The following is a 15,260-nucleotide window of genomic DNA, read 5'->3' on the forward strand; positions in this document are numbered from 1 at the left end:
CGCTATTCGCCTCCTGCCTGCCTTCCTTCGGCCACCTGCTGCTCTGCTCTGCCCTCAAGGCCTGTAAGGGCCACTCTGTCCCCTCACTAAGGGCCTGGCTGGCTTGCCCCTGCTTCACGACGCCCCTACTGTTGGCATGTAGGGAACCGCCCTGTGCTTAGATGCAGACGTGGCGCCCCCTGCCGGCGCCCCCCAGGGGGACGCGGGCCTGCGCCGTGGCTCAGGTCTGGTGGGGCCAGAAGGCCACCCCCAACTCTCCCATAGGAGGCAGAGCCCTCACCGTGGTGACAGATTCATCTCCTTGGCCACTCGCTGGGACATGGCCATGGCGGCCACTCGGCGGGGCTCTGTGACGCCAATGATGCTGTTGTCACTGGGGGAGGAGAACACAAGGCATCAGGAGGGCTCCGCCCCACCCATCTGCCCCGAAGTCACATGCGGCTCGGGAAGCGGCCCTCACTGGGGGTGACGGGACACGGGCGCCAGGCAAGGCACCGCAGCATCACTTAACAACAGCAAAAGGGAACGGCCCACAGGGCACTCTACAGGAGACGCTCTGATAATCACGGGGCCAAGGGGTCCAGGCAGCCGCAAACAAGCACGAGGCCTAGGTGGACCTGAGCCTGCAGCCGGGGGGCTTGTCCAACCCAGCCGAGCACACGCGCCTCCACAGAACCTACCCAGGGGACGGGTGGTGGATTCTGGGCAGGAAAGAGTTGACCCAGCAGGCCCGAGGCTGCTCTCCCTACAAAGCTCTGCTTCCAGGGCAGCCCCTGGCTGGTGTCTGGGATCCTGGATTTCAGGAGGGCTCCCGCCTCTCTCTGACGGACGAGCGGGGCTCACTGTGCCTGAACTGCTTGTACAAACAAGGTGGCGCATGCTGACACCTGCTTTCCTCTGGGGAGTCTAGGACTGGGTAGGTACCAGGCAGAGGCCGCCTGTGTGACCAGCCCCGGTAAGAACCCTGGGTGCTGAGCCTCTGCTGGGCGTCCCTGCTTGATGACATCTCACACGGGCAATGAAGCGCGTCCTGTGTGACCCCCGCCCTGGGAGAGGGCTCTGGGGGCCTGGGCCTGGTTCCCCCAGACTTCACCCCGTGAGCCTTTCCCTTTGCCGGCTGTGCTTTGTGTCGTTCACTGTAATATATCACAGCCGTGAGTACGGTTACATGCTGGGTCCTGGGAGTGTTCCCAGCAATTTGCTGAACCTGGGGGTGGTCTTGGGGACCCTGACACACATGGTCGGAAGGGCCAACAGGAGTTGACACGCCATCCCTCCCACCAGGGACCAACCTAAACGTTTTACACAAATTCAGTCATTTCATCTACATAACAACCCCGTGAAGTAGGTGCAGTGATGAACCCTACGTCACAGCTGAGGAAACTGAGGCCCAGAGAGGTTAAGGAGCTTGCCCCAAGTCACACAGCATGGCAACGGCAGAGCCGGAATTAGATCCCCAGGAGCCCTGCTCCTAACAACTTCCAGGGGCCACGTCTCACTGTCACCTGAGGAACCTGTGGGGACCCTGTGGCCAGCCCCCACCTGCTGTAGCCTGCTTCGTAGAGAAACTGGGGCACCTGGGTGGTCTTCCCGCTGCCGGTCTCGCCGCACACGATGACAACGGGGTGCTCGGCCACTGCCTCCATGATCACTTGTTCTTCAGAGAGAATCGGGAGCTTCAGCCGCTCTTCCTGGCGAGAGAGGGGAAGTCAGCGCTCACGGAATGGGGGTGGGGGGTTGTCGTCCCCTGCAGAAGGGCGGAGGGGATGGGGGGCTTTGCTCAAAGCAAGATTACGTAGGGTGACGTGGTTCCTATAAAGGCAGCAGCCAGCATCCAGCCAAGGGGAACAGGTGTGCTCGCTGGAGGATGGAAGCCCTGACGGCTGGGGAGGGGCAGAGACATGGGCTGGGTCCTCGGGGACAGCGTGGTGCAGAGAAGCCCCTCTGGGCACAAGGAACTCTTGCCTGCTGCCGGGGGGAGACTACACTTACGGCACAATCACTTCGGCAAACAACCGGGTGCTAATTTTACCAAAATCGAGAATGTGAGATACAGCGATTCCTCTCCTAGGTACTCACACGTGGGTGCGCGCGCACACACATACACATGCTCACACAAGTATTACAGAGTGAGGGAGAAGTTTCATGAACCCCTGCTTGCCCTTGTTATGTGTGACGCATGCTAGCACGCTAATTTTAAACATTCTGTTCTCTATCTCTATTCCATTCCATTGGTTAAAAAAAAAAAAAAAAGGTGCTGGCCATCTCATGACTCCACAATGGCTGTGACTTCCAGTTTGTAAACGCTGCTCCCCCCCAAATTTTTGTACCTGTGGCTTTGAGAAAAAGGCAAGAATGTTTAAATCAGCAGTGAAGATGGTAGCAAAAAGCTAAAACAACCCAAATGCCCAGCCAGAGAAGGGTACTTAAAACGTGCTCTGTTCACACAACGTAATGCTCTATAGCAGTGAAAACAAAACAAAACAAAACCCAAACGGACCTTGGTGACACAATGCCGACTAACAAATAAGCAAAGTGCTGAAAAATAGACATGATGTGAGGCCGCTTATAAAACAGGCAAACCTAGGCGTAAAAACACGCACGTGCAAAAACCACAGAGAAAGGCAGGGGATGAACCCCAGGGGGCACCAGGGACGCTAGATGGCGGAGCCCGGGTTCCTGAACGGCCGTGTGGAGCAGAATCTCACACCCCAACTCGCAGAGGACGGCACTGGGCTCTGACGTCCCCTACAAGGAAGCCTTTGTGGCATGAAGCCAGTGGCACTTCAGGGTCTGTTAGAGCAGTAAGCTCACCCTAATTGCTTATATATGAGCACACAAATGTACCTGTGACTGAAATCACCTCATCTCCACAATCCAATCTGTGGTTTTAAACAGCTGCTCTAAGACCCAGGAACCCTCTGCCTCAGGCCTTTGCTCACACACTTCTCGGTGTGGGACGGCCCCCATGCTCCCATCTGGTCCCTGAACTCTCGACCCGGATGCCTTCCCTGATGAAGCCAGGCCCTCCTGTGATCCCCCCTCATGGTATCCGATCTTGCCCTCCGTGGCTCTCGTCCCATGTGTGGTCGACCTCGGTCTCCCCTCCTGGACCGAGAGCTCCGAGACTGCAGATCGCTCCACCTCCTGTGCTGGCCCACAGCACGTGCTCCGTGGAAACGTGTGGACGGAACCACCACCCGTGATGGGCCAGACCCTGCGGCATCACCAGCCTCACGGCTCCCCAGGTGCGTTCCATGGGCCTCGGGCTTCATCTCCCTGAATCTTGTTGTCCTGACAACCCAGTGAGACCCTCATTTTACCAGACAAGGATACGAAGTGTAGAGAGCCGGAGTCCCTGTGAGTAGACGGGTACCCCCATGCTACGGATGAAAACGAGGCCCAGAATGAGCTGGAAGGTGGGGGCACCAGCACTCCATTTCAGGTCAACTGACTCCAGAGCCCAAGCTCTTGTCCCAGTGAGCAGATGCCTGGACCAGGACCTGTGGTCAGAGGCTGAAGGTGACGGTGACCAGACGATGATAAGGGCAGTGGACACCCATCTGAGCAGCCCTGACCACGTGCCGGGCACCCGCTCGTCAGCCCTACAACAACCTTGCGAGGTGGGTACAGCTGTCCCCCTTTTCCAGGCAAGGAAACTGAGGCACAGAAGGCAATGCAACCTGCTCAGATCCTGGGACGCCCTCTCTCTGCACCCTCAGCCCCCTCACAGCACAGACCTGAGCACCTAAGCCCTTAATCAAACACCAGAGAGGCCAACCTGCATTTCAGGGGAGCGGTTCACAGGGACGAAGACGGCGGGCTTCGCTGGGGGCCTGGCCAGGGCAGAGGCTGCCGCAGGAGGAGCTGGTGGAGGGAGACCGCTGGGCACTGGGCTCTGGCCCCTGGCCCCGGGCGGAGCTGGTGGCAGATGCGCTGGGGGCGACCCTGCACTGGCCTCTGCCTGCTCGTCCGCTGGGGTCTCCTCAGGTCCAGACTCTGCTGAGGACTCAGACTCCTCCTCTTCTGCCTCCTGGTGGTGGCGCTTCCGGTGGGCCCCGCTGAGGCTGCTGACCTTCTCCAGACCCTGGGCTGCCACGCTGTCGGGCTTCCTGCCGGGAGAGCCAGAAGTCAGAGCCTAGGATGGGCCAGTCAACCTGAGGCAGCTCTGGGTTGCTGCAGGCTCCTCAGAGGCCAGGCTGCAAAGGCCACGCCCCTCCCTGCTGCAGGGCCTTTGCACCCGCTGTCCATGCTCCCTGAAGACAACTGCTCCCTTACTCGATTCCAAGGACACCTCTCAGGAGGACTCTCCCTTACCGTGTAGCCTCAATCACCTCCCCCATCCCCTCCATCCTCTTCCACCTGCTCTTTTCTGCTTAGTGCTCACCAGCACTAAATATATATGTATTCACTGGACCACTGCCCATCTCCCCACCATTAGAATGTGAGCTTCTTAAGGGAAGAAATTTAATTTTTGTGCACTGCTCTATTCCTAGGGCCCACAGGAGAGCCTGAGATGCAGTTTATACTTGATAAGCAGTCGTTAAATGCACAAGGCTTAACAGGCCAGTACTGGAAATGAGCAGAGAGGGCCAAGTGTGAGAGCAGTGGGCAGGGGCGTGGGCTGGGGGGAGCACACGGGCCCCATCTAGTGCCGGCTGCTCTGTGGGAAGGCCAGCTGGTGCAGCCACATCATCCAACTGGTCAAGACCGGGGGGACCCGGGATTTTAATGTGAAATCTCCTAATTCTTAAATGTTGACTGTTGAACAGTGTCTCCCCAAAATTCATGGCCACCCAGATGCTCAGAATGTGACCTTATTTGGAAACAGGGTCTTCAGGATGTCATTAAGATGAGGTCATACTAGATTAGGATGGGCCCTAAATCCAATGACTGGTGTCCTTATAAGAAAACAGAGACCCAGGGGACTTCCTTGGTGGTCCAGTGGTTAAGACTCCATGCTCCCAATGCAGGGGGCATGGGTTCAGTCTCTGGTCGGGGAGCTAGGATCCCGCATGCTGCGTGGCCAGAAAAAAAAAAAAAAAAAAAGAAAAAAGAAAACAGAGACCCAGACACAGACAGAAGGCCACGGAAGACACACAGAGGATGCCACGTGACGATAAGCCGAGACTGCGGTGACGTGTTGACCAGCCACGGAACGCCCAGGATAGCCGGCACCACCAGAAGCTGGGGGAGAGGCTGGAACAGATTCTCTGGCCTCCAGCAGGAACCCACCCCACCAACACCTTGACTTTGGACTTCTGGCGGTCAGAACCACGAGAATAAATTCCTCTTGTTTCAAGGTCCCCAGTTTGTGGTGACCTGTTACCGCAGCCCTAGGAGACTCACACATGTGCAGAAGATCCCAATGTCTAATGATGCTACGGGAACCAAACAAAACCTGCCAATGGGCTAAATCAAATCCTTGACCTCCTTGGTGACAACTTCTAGGCTACTCGTCCCTGCAAAAGCTGGAAGGACCTGTAAGGCAGGACCCAGCGTCGCGGGAGAATGCCAGCATCCTGCGCACGGCAGGACAGTTTGCATCATCTGAGGCCTCTACACGTTTGAGGCATTTGAGCACACGTGCCGTTGCAAACGCATTTTCTCATAACCCCAGAAGACGCCATGACCCCTGAGCCCCCCGGGGAGCCCTGGCGGGAAGGACGGGCTTCAGGGAGGGGCCAGCCGACTCACTCTTTGGTGCGGTACATGCGGTCCCCAGTGCCCAGTTTGGACGTGGTGTAAAACAGTCTCATCTCAGCTTCTGAAACCTGGACTTCGCTCAATTTCTGGAGCATCTCTGCTCGCTGGGGAAGGAAATGAGTGTGTTACACATTTGGCATCATGATCCCCTCGTCAGAAGGGAAGCTGAGACTCTAAATAAAATTCCAGCATCACTAACACCTACAGTCTTTTTTAAACCAAAGGTCGAACTGCAATTACCATCCTTCATGGAGTTCTTAACGCCGAAAGACCCGTGAGCTTAGGGTGGCTTTCTGCCCCCTTACGGAGTCTGGGGTTGGATAAACAAGGCTCTCTTTGCACCACGGTGTGTCGTAAGGGAAGATCATCGACTATCCAGATGCCCATCAACGGGAGATGAAATAATAAAGTAGGGCCTATTTGTATAATGCAAGACTTCCCGCAGTTAGTACAAGGGAAGAACAGCTGAGTGTGTGATAGGAAGTGGTCCCCACTCTGCCTTGAATAAAGCAGTGAGCGGGGGCGGGTCCAGTTGGTTCCTTTCCCCTGGGTGAGCAATTCATGAGTGTTTGTTTTGTTATTCTTGAAATTACACAGATATTTTATATCTGCTTTTATACGTGTTTATGTGTATATATATATATATATATATATATATACACACACACATACACACACACGCATTTCGTAATCGATAAAAAACAACGTACAGAACAGCAAGAAAAGATGCTCACAGCATTCAAATAGGACACACGCACAGGACAGTGAGCCTCCCCTGCATGAAGGGCTCCAGGGACCAAGCGTCAGAGCTGCTAACGGGAGGCCTGTGTGTCCCCTGGTGGACACAGCACACCATGTGGTCACCTTGCCAGAAAGACTAACGAGAGAGAATCTCCTAAAGCCTCTAGATCGGGGTTTCTCAGTTTTCACACTACTGGCATTCGGGGCCAGATCATTTTTTTGATGTTATGAGCACTGCAGGCTGTTTAACAGCATCCCAGACCTCTACCCCCCAGATGCCAGTAGCGTCTCCCAAATCGTCACAACCCCAGATATGTCCAGATTTGGCCAAATGTTCCCGGGGCGGGGGGTGCAAAACTGTCTCAGTTAAGAGTCACTGCCCCAGACCCAAATACCAATTTATAGGAAATTCAGAGGGTGGAAGACCATGTTTATATCAGAGATTAAAAGTTTTTAATCCAGACCATGGGAAAGTCTCTGAGACAAACAAACCAATCTCTCCAACAAATATAAGGGGGAAAGACAAGAGATGCGGGTGGAGAGCATCTATGAAACAATTAGAAATTTGACTATTTACTGGATATCTAATGGTATTTTGAAAAAATTTAGACATGCTAATGGCATTGTGGTAATTTGAAACGGTCCTTATTTTAGAGATGCAAACTGAAATATTCAGGGATATGTATATGGGTTGAATGGTGGCCCTCCGAAAACATATATCCATGTCCCAGAATGGGATCTTATTCAGAAAAAGGGCCTTTTTAAGTTAAGGGTAATTAGCTTAAGGATCTCAAGATGAAATCCTGAATTATCCAGGTGAGTCCTAAATTCAAAGCCAAGTGTCCTTGGGACTCCCCTGGCCGTCCAGTGGTTAAGGCCCTGCGCTTCCACCGCAGGGGGCACAGGCTCCATCCCTGGTCAGGAACTAAGATCCTGCACGCCGCATGGTGCAGCCAAAACATTTTTTAGAAAAAAAAGAAAAATAGGGGCTTCCCTGGTGGCGCAGTGGTTGAGAGTCCGCCTGCCGACGCAGGGGACGCGGGTTCGTGCCCCGGTCCGGGAAGATCCCACGTGCCGCAGAGCGGCTGGGCCCGTGAGCCGTGGCCGCTGAGCCTGTGCGTCCGGAGCCTGTGCTCCGCAACGGGAGAGGCCACAGCAGTGGGAGGCCCGCGTACCGCAAAAAACAAAACAAAACAAAACAAAACAGAAAAACAAACAGAAAAAACAAAAAAAATACAGAAAAAGACAAGTGTCCTTATCAGAGATACACAGAGGAGGGACACATAGGGGAGCAGCCCACATAAAGACAGAGGCAGAGACTGGAGCAATGTGGCCATGAGCCGAGGAAATCCGGAGCCACAGGAGCTGGAAGAGGCCAGGTGGGACCGTCCCCTGGAGACTTCAAAAGGGGCACGGCCCCGCTGACACCTCGATTTCAGGCTTCTGGCTTCCAGATCACCGAGAGAACACATTTCCATTGTTTTAAGCCACACAGTTTGTGGTCACTTGTCAAGGCCGCCACAGAAACTAGTACAGATTGATGCTGCCTGGGCTCTGACCCAGGGGGTGGGAAAGTGACCGGCCGTGGAGACGACCGAGGTTGACCACGAGCCTGACAACTGTTGGAGCTGAGGACAGGTACGCTGGAGTCCATGACGCTGTTGTCTCTAGCTTTATATATGTTCGAATTTCTCATTACAAAATTTTCTCCTTAAAAAAATATTAAGCAAAAAAGGTTAAAATTCTCCAGAATGAAGTTAAAAAATAAACAACAAAATGAATGAGGGGGGAAAATAAAAAGTGAGCATGTTGATCGACCAACTCCTGGTTCAACAATCAGGTGGCCTCCACAAAGCTGGACCTGTCCCAGACCGACAGATACCCAAGTAGCACATCTCCCAAGGACTGGAAAGGTTCTGGATCTGTGTGTCCCATACGGGGCACTAGCCACACGTGGCTATTTGCATTTAAGTTAATTAAAACCAAATCACGTTAAAAATCCAATTCCTCGGCCACACTGGCCACATCTCAAGCACTCAACAGCCACGTGTGGCTGGTGACCACTGTACTGGACATTGCAGACAGAGAACTTGTCCCTCCTTCTGGAAAGTTCTATCCGACAGTCCAGCCACAGGGATCACGTCGGGGGTCACAGACACCCCGACCCATCCCTCGCCATGCAGACAGAGCGTGCATACCTGGCGCTTCTTCTCCTTCTGGTCTAAGATTCTCTGCAGCATCTTCCGTTCTTTCTTGGTCAGGGGTTTCTTCTCCTTCTTGGACAGGGGAGGGGCTTTGGTCTTCTTCTTCTTCTTGCCAGGCAGGATGAGCGCGTTGCTTGCATCGACTCCTTTCAACGTGTCCTTATCTGAAAAGACACGCTTGCCTGACCCACAGCCCTGGAGGACAGAAAGCGCGGACGCCTGCGAGTCTCAAGATGCTGCGTTAACGCCGTTTTCCTCCAGGCTGACCCTCCTGCCCACAGTGAGAGCCACCCGGGCACCCGCATAGGAACAGGGGCGCAGGCCCGTCACACCTTCATTCCACCAGTCCACCCAGCACCTGCCACGGGTCAGCTGTCCTTGCGTTGTGGGGAGAGGGATGGGGGCGCAGCAAGGAGGGAACAGGCTGCAACAGCGCCTCCCTCCCAGCGGGGCCCTGTGTTCAGCGGGGCCATCTTCACAATAACTCTGAAAGACGCTCTCTCACACGTGTACAGTGGACTGAGTACCAAGCTTGCGTCACATCTATTTTTAAATGGTGGAGTCTGGGACATCCCTGGTGGTCCAGTGGTTAGGACTCCGTGTTTCCACCACCAGGGACACGGGTTCAATCCCTGGTCAGGGAACTAAGATCCCAAAAGCCGTGTGGCGTGGCCAAAAAAAAAAAAAAAACTCGGAGTTTGAAAGTATATGTTTCAGACCAAAATCCAGCTCCCTTATCACTCTTCAACTCAAACCTACTGCAGCACCATGGGGAGGAGGGGGCTTGGGGAGCACGTATTTCTGCCTGACACCCAACGCTGGAGTCCCCGCACAGGCAGTGTCTGACTTTTATTAACTGCTCAGGCTTTGTACAACTTTATGACATTACCAAGTGTAGGAGCGGTTGTGTGCTCCTCAGTCAGAAGAATGAGACTATTTTAAGCAATGCAAGCCATCCATTCTGCAGTTCTCAAACAAATTAAAAGCAGGGGGAGAAAAAGAAAAGAGTGTATAGCAGTATTTTCCAAAGGCTCCAAATCGTGTGACGTGGTGACAGCTAAAGGAGTGTGTGCTTGTACGCGCTTGTGCTTCAAAATCTCTCGGTTTTAATTTCTAATACGGTAAATATCGACAGACACAACCCACACTAACAAAAGCACTTTGGGGTCCTCAATTTTTAGGAATATAAAAGGGTTCTTGGTGCAAAAAATTTGAGAACCACTGTGCTATAGAAAAAAAGGGGCGGGGGAGATGTGCTAAAAAGAAAAATAAGAAAAAGGGTGATATTGGATCGGGGAAAGCTCTTTGAAGAAGGTAACCTGCTTTATATTCTTGTAAGATCCCTCTGGCCCCTGAGAAAGGTGGGGATAGACAGAGATGTCTTGTTCTGGGGTGAGAAACCACTTTCCCCAAATCTTTGAGTCTAAGAGACCTCGGGTCCCTCTGCTCTCAGCCAACTGTCAGTCCAGGGGTCTTCTGCCCTCTTAGAGGGGCCATCTCACTTCCTGAGTTGTCACTGCTGTTACAATGGATGACACCCATCACAGGACAATGTCACATCTCTACAGCTTGTCTTTACTTTTCAAAGCATTCTCGTTTCAGTCACAAACATATTCTCCCAAAATACCACCTCCGTGACTCTGAGAGCAGGTAGGATGACTGTTACTGCTGGACCCACTGGACAGCTGAGAACACTGAGGCACAGAGATGTCAGGCGATTTGCTTCAACTCCCAGCCTATCCCTGCAACTTCCAAGGCGGGAACTTGGACTCCAGATTCCCACTCTGACAATCTTTCCTATAACCCCACTGCCTTCCGGGTCCAAGAGGAGAGTGTGGAAGAAGAGGCTGATTAGCGGGTTGAGGGAAGCCAGCGGCCCCGGCTCTCTCTCCCTCCCTCCACCTCCTGAATCTAGACTCACTCTTCCCTAACACCTAAATCTGCTTGGCCCTCACGGATCCTATACAAGCAGCTGGATGAGTCCAACTTTGGAATGTGTTCAGTCTCAGGGGCCTGCAAGACAGCTGAACCCACTCAATCACTTCAGCCCAACTCTCACCCGAAACTGGACCCATCATGGTCGCCGATGGCCTCCCCAGTGTTACATCCACGGTCCTTTCTCTCCCTGCCTGATCCCACGGCCACATCTGACACAGACGGCAGGTCTTCCTCTTGGTCCCCGGACAACCACACTCTCCCAGGGTTCTCTTCCCACCTCACTGGACCGGACTCATTGCCTCAGCGAGCCAGTCTGGTCTTCAGACTTCAAATAAATATCATCTATACACAGATGACTCCAAACTGCTATCTCCCCTGGACTTGCCTCTCTCAAGCGTCCGATTCAGCAGCTGCCTGCTGACCCTTCTACTTGGATATCTGACAGGCCCCCCAAACCACTCATATCCAAAGCCAAGCTCCTGGCCTCCCCGCAAGCTGCCCATGCCTGCTTGCTCCAGCCTCCAGCCGCACGCCTGGGATTTGTTCTTGACGTGTCCTTTGCTCTTGCGCACAGCCAGAACAAAGCTCCATCTTCCAAATACATCCTGAATCCAACCACCTCTCACCACCTCTACTGCTGCCTCCCTGGTCCGAGCATCAACTCCTGCCAGAGTCAATGTACTCAGCAGCCTCCTATCAGATCGCCCAGATTCTCTGCCCTCTACTGCTTTTCCTCAACACAGCAAAGTGATGCTGTTAAAACCTAAGCCCTGGGCTTCCCTGGTGGCGCAGTGGTTGAGAATCCACCTGCCAGTGCAGGGGACACGGGTTCGAGCTCTGGTCAGGGAAGATCCCACATGCCGCGGAGCAACTAAGCCCGTGCGCCACAACTACTGAGCCTGCGCTCTAGAGCCCACGAGACACAACTACTGAGCCCGCGTGCTGCAACTACTGAAGCCCGCACGCCTAGAGCCCGTGCTTTGCAACAAGAGAAGCCACCACAATGAGAAGCCCGCGCACCACAACGAAGAGTAGCCCCCGCTCGCCGCAACTAGAGAAAGCCTGTTTGCAGCAACGAAGACCCAACGCAGCCAAAAGTAAATAAATAAAATAAATTTATTCAAAAACAAAAACAAAAAAAACCTAAGCCCATCCTGTGTCCCTCCTCTGCTCTCAACTCTGCAGGGCCACCATCCTCACCATGGCCCACCAGGCCCTACAAGATCCTGCCCCCATTTTATTTTATTTTTTTCTGCCCCATTTAAAATTTCATCTCCACTCAGCCATTCTGACTGCCTTCAGGTCTTAAAAAAGGATTCAACGCTTTCTCAATAGGGCCTTCCCCGCCGCCCCCCACCTCCATGAAACACTGCAACCTGCCCAAACACCTCTTGTGCTTTATCTCTTTAGTATGAATGTATGCAAAACATCCTATGTATTTTGTCTTTATCTTTGCTTGTCTCTTCCCAGAAGCATGTGAACTCTGCAGGGCAGGGAGTTTCTCCCTTCATCTCCTCTTCTGTTACTCTCCTAGAATAGTGCCTGGCACACAGTAGCCATTCCTAACAAAACGGAGGAGTCTGGGCAGAAACGTTCAGCAGCCTGGAGCTAAGCACACAGGTCTGGGCTGAAAAATACAAACTCAGGGGTCGCTGGTAGGGAGGTTGTAATCGAAGCCATTAGAATGGATGGAATTACCTTGTAATTCCTTGCCCAAACTCCCCCTAGAGCTATACTTGGGCTGGACCCCACTGGAAAAAAACTCCAGGTATTGTTCCGAATTCAGTTAAAACGCAACTGTCACTATTCCCCCTTCCTTTGTATCATCTGGGAGAGGGGTGTCTCTCCGTGTCGCCCGCCCGAGTCGCGGAGGCAGGGCATAGTCCGGGAGCCCTTCGGCCCCCATTGGCCAGCCCTGCCCCGAGGCCCTGGTTGGTCCCTCCCCCGAATCCCAGCCCCCGTCCGGGGGCGCCTTACTTACCCTCCAGTTCCAGCCGCACAGGGGGCGGCTCGGGAGGGCCCTTCGAAGGGCCGGGGGCCGCCTGCTGACGCCCCTTGATGTTGTACCTCCGGCGCAGCTTCCCCATGGCGCCCGGCTTCTGTTCTGCTCCCGCAGGTCCTACGACCAGCACACTACGAAGCCCAACCCACGTGGTATCCCACCGCACGTTCCGGCCGGAAAATTTCCGGGCTGAGTTCTCGCGAGAGCTGAAACTAACGGAATCCCTGGGGGCGGGGCTGGAGGAGGGGCCGCGCTGAAAGTCAGGGCCGGCCGGCGGCGGAGGCGGGACCAAGTTAGAGGAGGGACTTAGTTTAAGCCCAGGACTGTTCTCACAGAGGTTTGGTCTGAGTCTCTAAATACCAATATTAATTTGGCTATTTGGGAATGGGAGTGTTCTGTCACCTTTAAAAATATAACCCTGCCCCAATACAATCTTCTTCCCTCTCTTTTTTGCTTATCTGCATTTTCTGATATTCCTACAAGAAACAGTTGTGTAATAAAAAGGCCCTAAATATTTCCATTACAGTGACAGGTAGAACTAAAAGAAGGCATCTATTAGACAACTTTGAATTCTCATGACCACATCCCATTGTCTGTAGCGCACTGGGAAATAATGTATTTTCTGAATCCTGTATCTTGCGACTAGAACATCTATATTGTGTCTCCTTTTTTCTGTTAAAAGCATTAATCGGTTAAGGGCAAACATTTAAATTATATCACAAAAAAAGTGAAGACACTAGGCGTTATTTTAGAATTTTAGAAAGGATAAAGTTATTTTTAAGACTTATTTGGGGCTTCCCTGGTGGCGCAGTGGTTGAGAGTCCGCCTGCCGATTCAGGGGACATGGGTTCGTGCCCCGGTCCGGGAAGATCCCACATGCCGTGGAGCGGCTGGGCCCCTGAGCCAACGCAGAACAACGCAGATATGCTGCAGAGCAGGTAAGCAATAAATTGTTGTTGGTTTGAATGAATGAATGAATGAAGAGTGTGATTAATTTGGATGAGCTCCCCTCTTCCCCCCAAAGACAAAAACAAACCCCCCTTTTGTTGCGATCATCCATTTACAATGCTTGGTGTCAGTTTATTCATCTCTTGTAAAAATAAAATACAGTGTGTGTGTGTGTGAAAAAAAAAAAAGCCCCCACGAACACACAGGTGGTGCGTGAGAGGATTTACATAGTATACATATGAACATGCTTTTAATTAAGTAAAAAGGATTTGGGGCGAAAACGTTATAATGAGCAAATCAAACCTGTGTTTTCATAGGTTTTATTCCTTCGGATGATAATGATCTACAGTTTCTTCTTTCAATATGTTTATTTAAGTAAATAAAAAGTGTGTTCATCTTCAAATTATTAGGTAGGTAATAGAACATTCTCTTACATTTTCTTCTAAAGTATTATATACCAAAGTATTATCTCCAGAAGTTATAGAGAACACTTTATAAAGCAAAAGGAGAAAAGGCAAATACACAACAGCATGGATCTCATTAATATAATGTTGAACAAAAGAAGCCAATCACAAAAGATCATACTTTATGATCCAATTCACATAAAGTTCAAAAACAGGCAAAATGAATCCCCTAAATTTTGGAGGGGGCATAGTGAATGGGAGAGGGCAAAGGGAGCCATTTTGCAAAGCTGGTAATGTTCCTTTTTTCAACCTGGGTGCTGGTCACCTTGTGTGTCATTTAAATTCATGGAGAGGCACCTTATGATTTGTGTATTTTTCTGTTGGTATGCTATACTTCAGTATAAAAAAAAGTTTCCTTTTAAAAAAAAGAAGTATAAGGCCAGTGAATGTATGAAAACCTCACCAGGAATCTAGAAAAATGTAAGTTCAAAAAGAGGCAATTTTTCACTCTTTGGGTTGACAAAAGTTAAGTTTTATTTTCCTGGTGGTCTCAAAAAATGTCTGGTTAGACGTGGTTTGATTTAGGATGCAAACAAGGCCCCTCACTGTTGTGGCCTCTCCCGTTGCGGAGCACAGGCTCCGGACGCACAGGCCCAGTGGCCATGGCTCACGGGCCCAGCTGCTCCACGGCATGTGGGGTCTTCCCGGACTGGGGCACGAACCCGTTTCACCTGCATCGGCAGGCGGACTCTCAACCACTGCACCACCAGGGAAGCTCCCCTGCTTTTATTTTTTATGTCATTTACTTATTGAGGAAACTGGGTCGTTAATCCTGTTGAATGCTCCACATTCTGGCTTTAGCTGATTGCTTCTGCTGCTTCTAATTTTTTTCTCCATCCCCCATATTTCCTGTAAACTGTTGGTTAGATGTGGAGGCCACATCAAGTTTGGGTCCAAAGTGTTTGGCAAGAATCCATCATAGGTGGCGCTGGTACTTCTGCCACTAAGACTGGCGGGTCCAGGTCCTGACCAGGTCCTGGCCTCTGCTTTTTTAAGTTCCCCACCGACCTGCCACCTTTTGGTTTTAGTGTCTTGATGATTGTGGCCTGGACCCGTCATTTCATTAAGGAGTGCAAACGGATTTTCTAATTTCTAATTTTCTAATCTCTTTCACTCCCTCCTCATTTGCTAGCGGGACTTTCCTAAAAAGAACTTCCGGTCCTCGACTATTTTGTGACTCTGAAATAGAGTTCTTTGAAGAAGGGCAGGAGGGACGCTTAATGCTTTTCTTTTAAACATTTCAGAATGAATGAATAA

General features: G+C 51.9%; 1 protein-coding gene across 1 annotated transcript in view; it reads right to left on the bottom strand.

Moving 5' to 3' along the window:
* Positions 1-12,676, bottom strand: part of DHX37 (DEAH-box helicase 37) — a 29,955-nt gene extending 17,279 nt beyond the window's left edge. Inside the window, exons 1-6 of the mRNA XM_065889542.1 lie at positions 12,571-12,676; positions 8,646-8,815; positions 5,698-5,810; positions 3,782-4,112; positions 1,543-1,691; positions 281-373 (exon numbers count right to left, since the gene is read on the bottom strand). Coding sequence (XP_065745614.1) covers positions 281-373; positions 1,543-1,691; positions 3,782-4,112; positions 5,698-5,810; positions 8,646-8,815; positions 12,571-12,676 — 962 coding nt within the window. The remainder of the gene's footprint in view (positions 1-280; positions 374-1,542; positions 1,692-3,781; positions 4,113-5,697; positions 5,811-8,645; positions 8,816-12,570) is intronic.
* Positions 12,677-15,260: the final 2,584 nt, after the last annotated feature.

The sequence above is a fragment of the Phocoena phocoena genome, chromosome 13, assembly GCF_963924675.1.
Source record: "Phocoena phocoena chromosome 13, mPhoPho1.1, whole genome shotgun sequence".
Classification (NCBI taxonomy): Eukaryota; Metazoa; Chordata; class Mammalia; order Artiodactyla; family Phocoenidae; genus Phocoena; species Phocoena phocoena.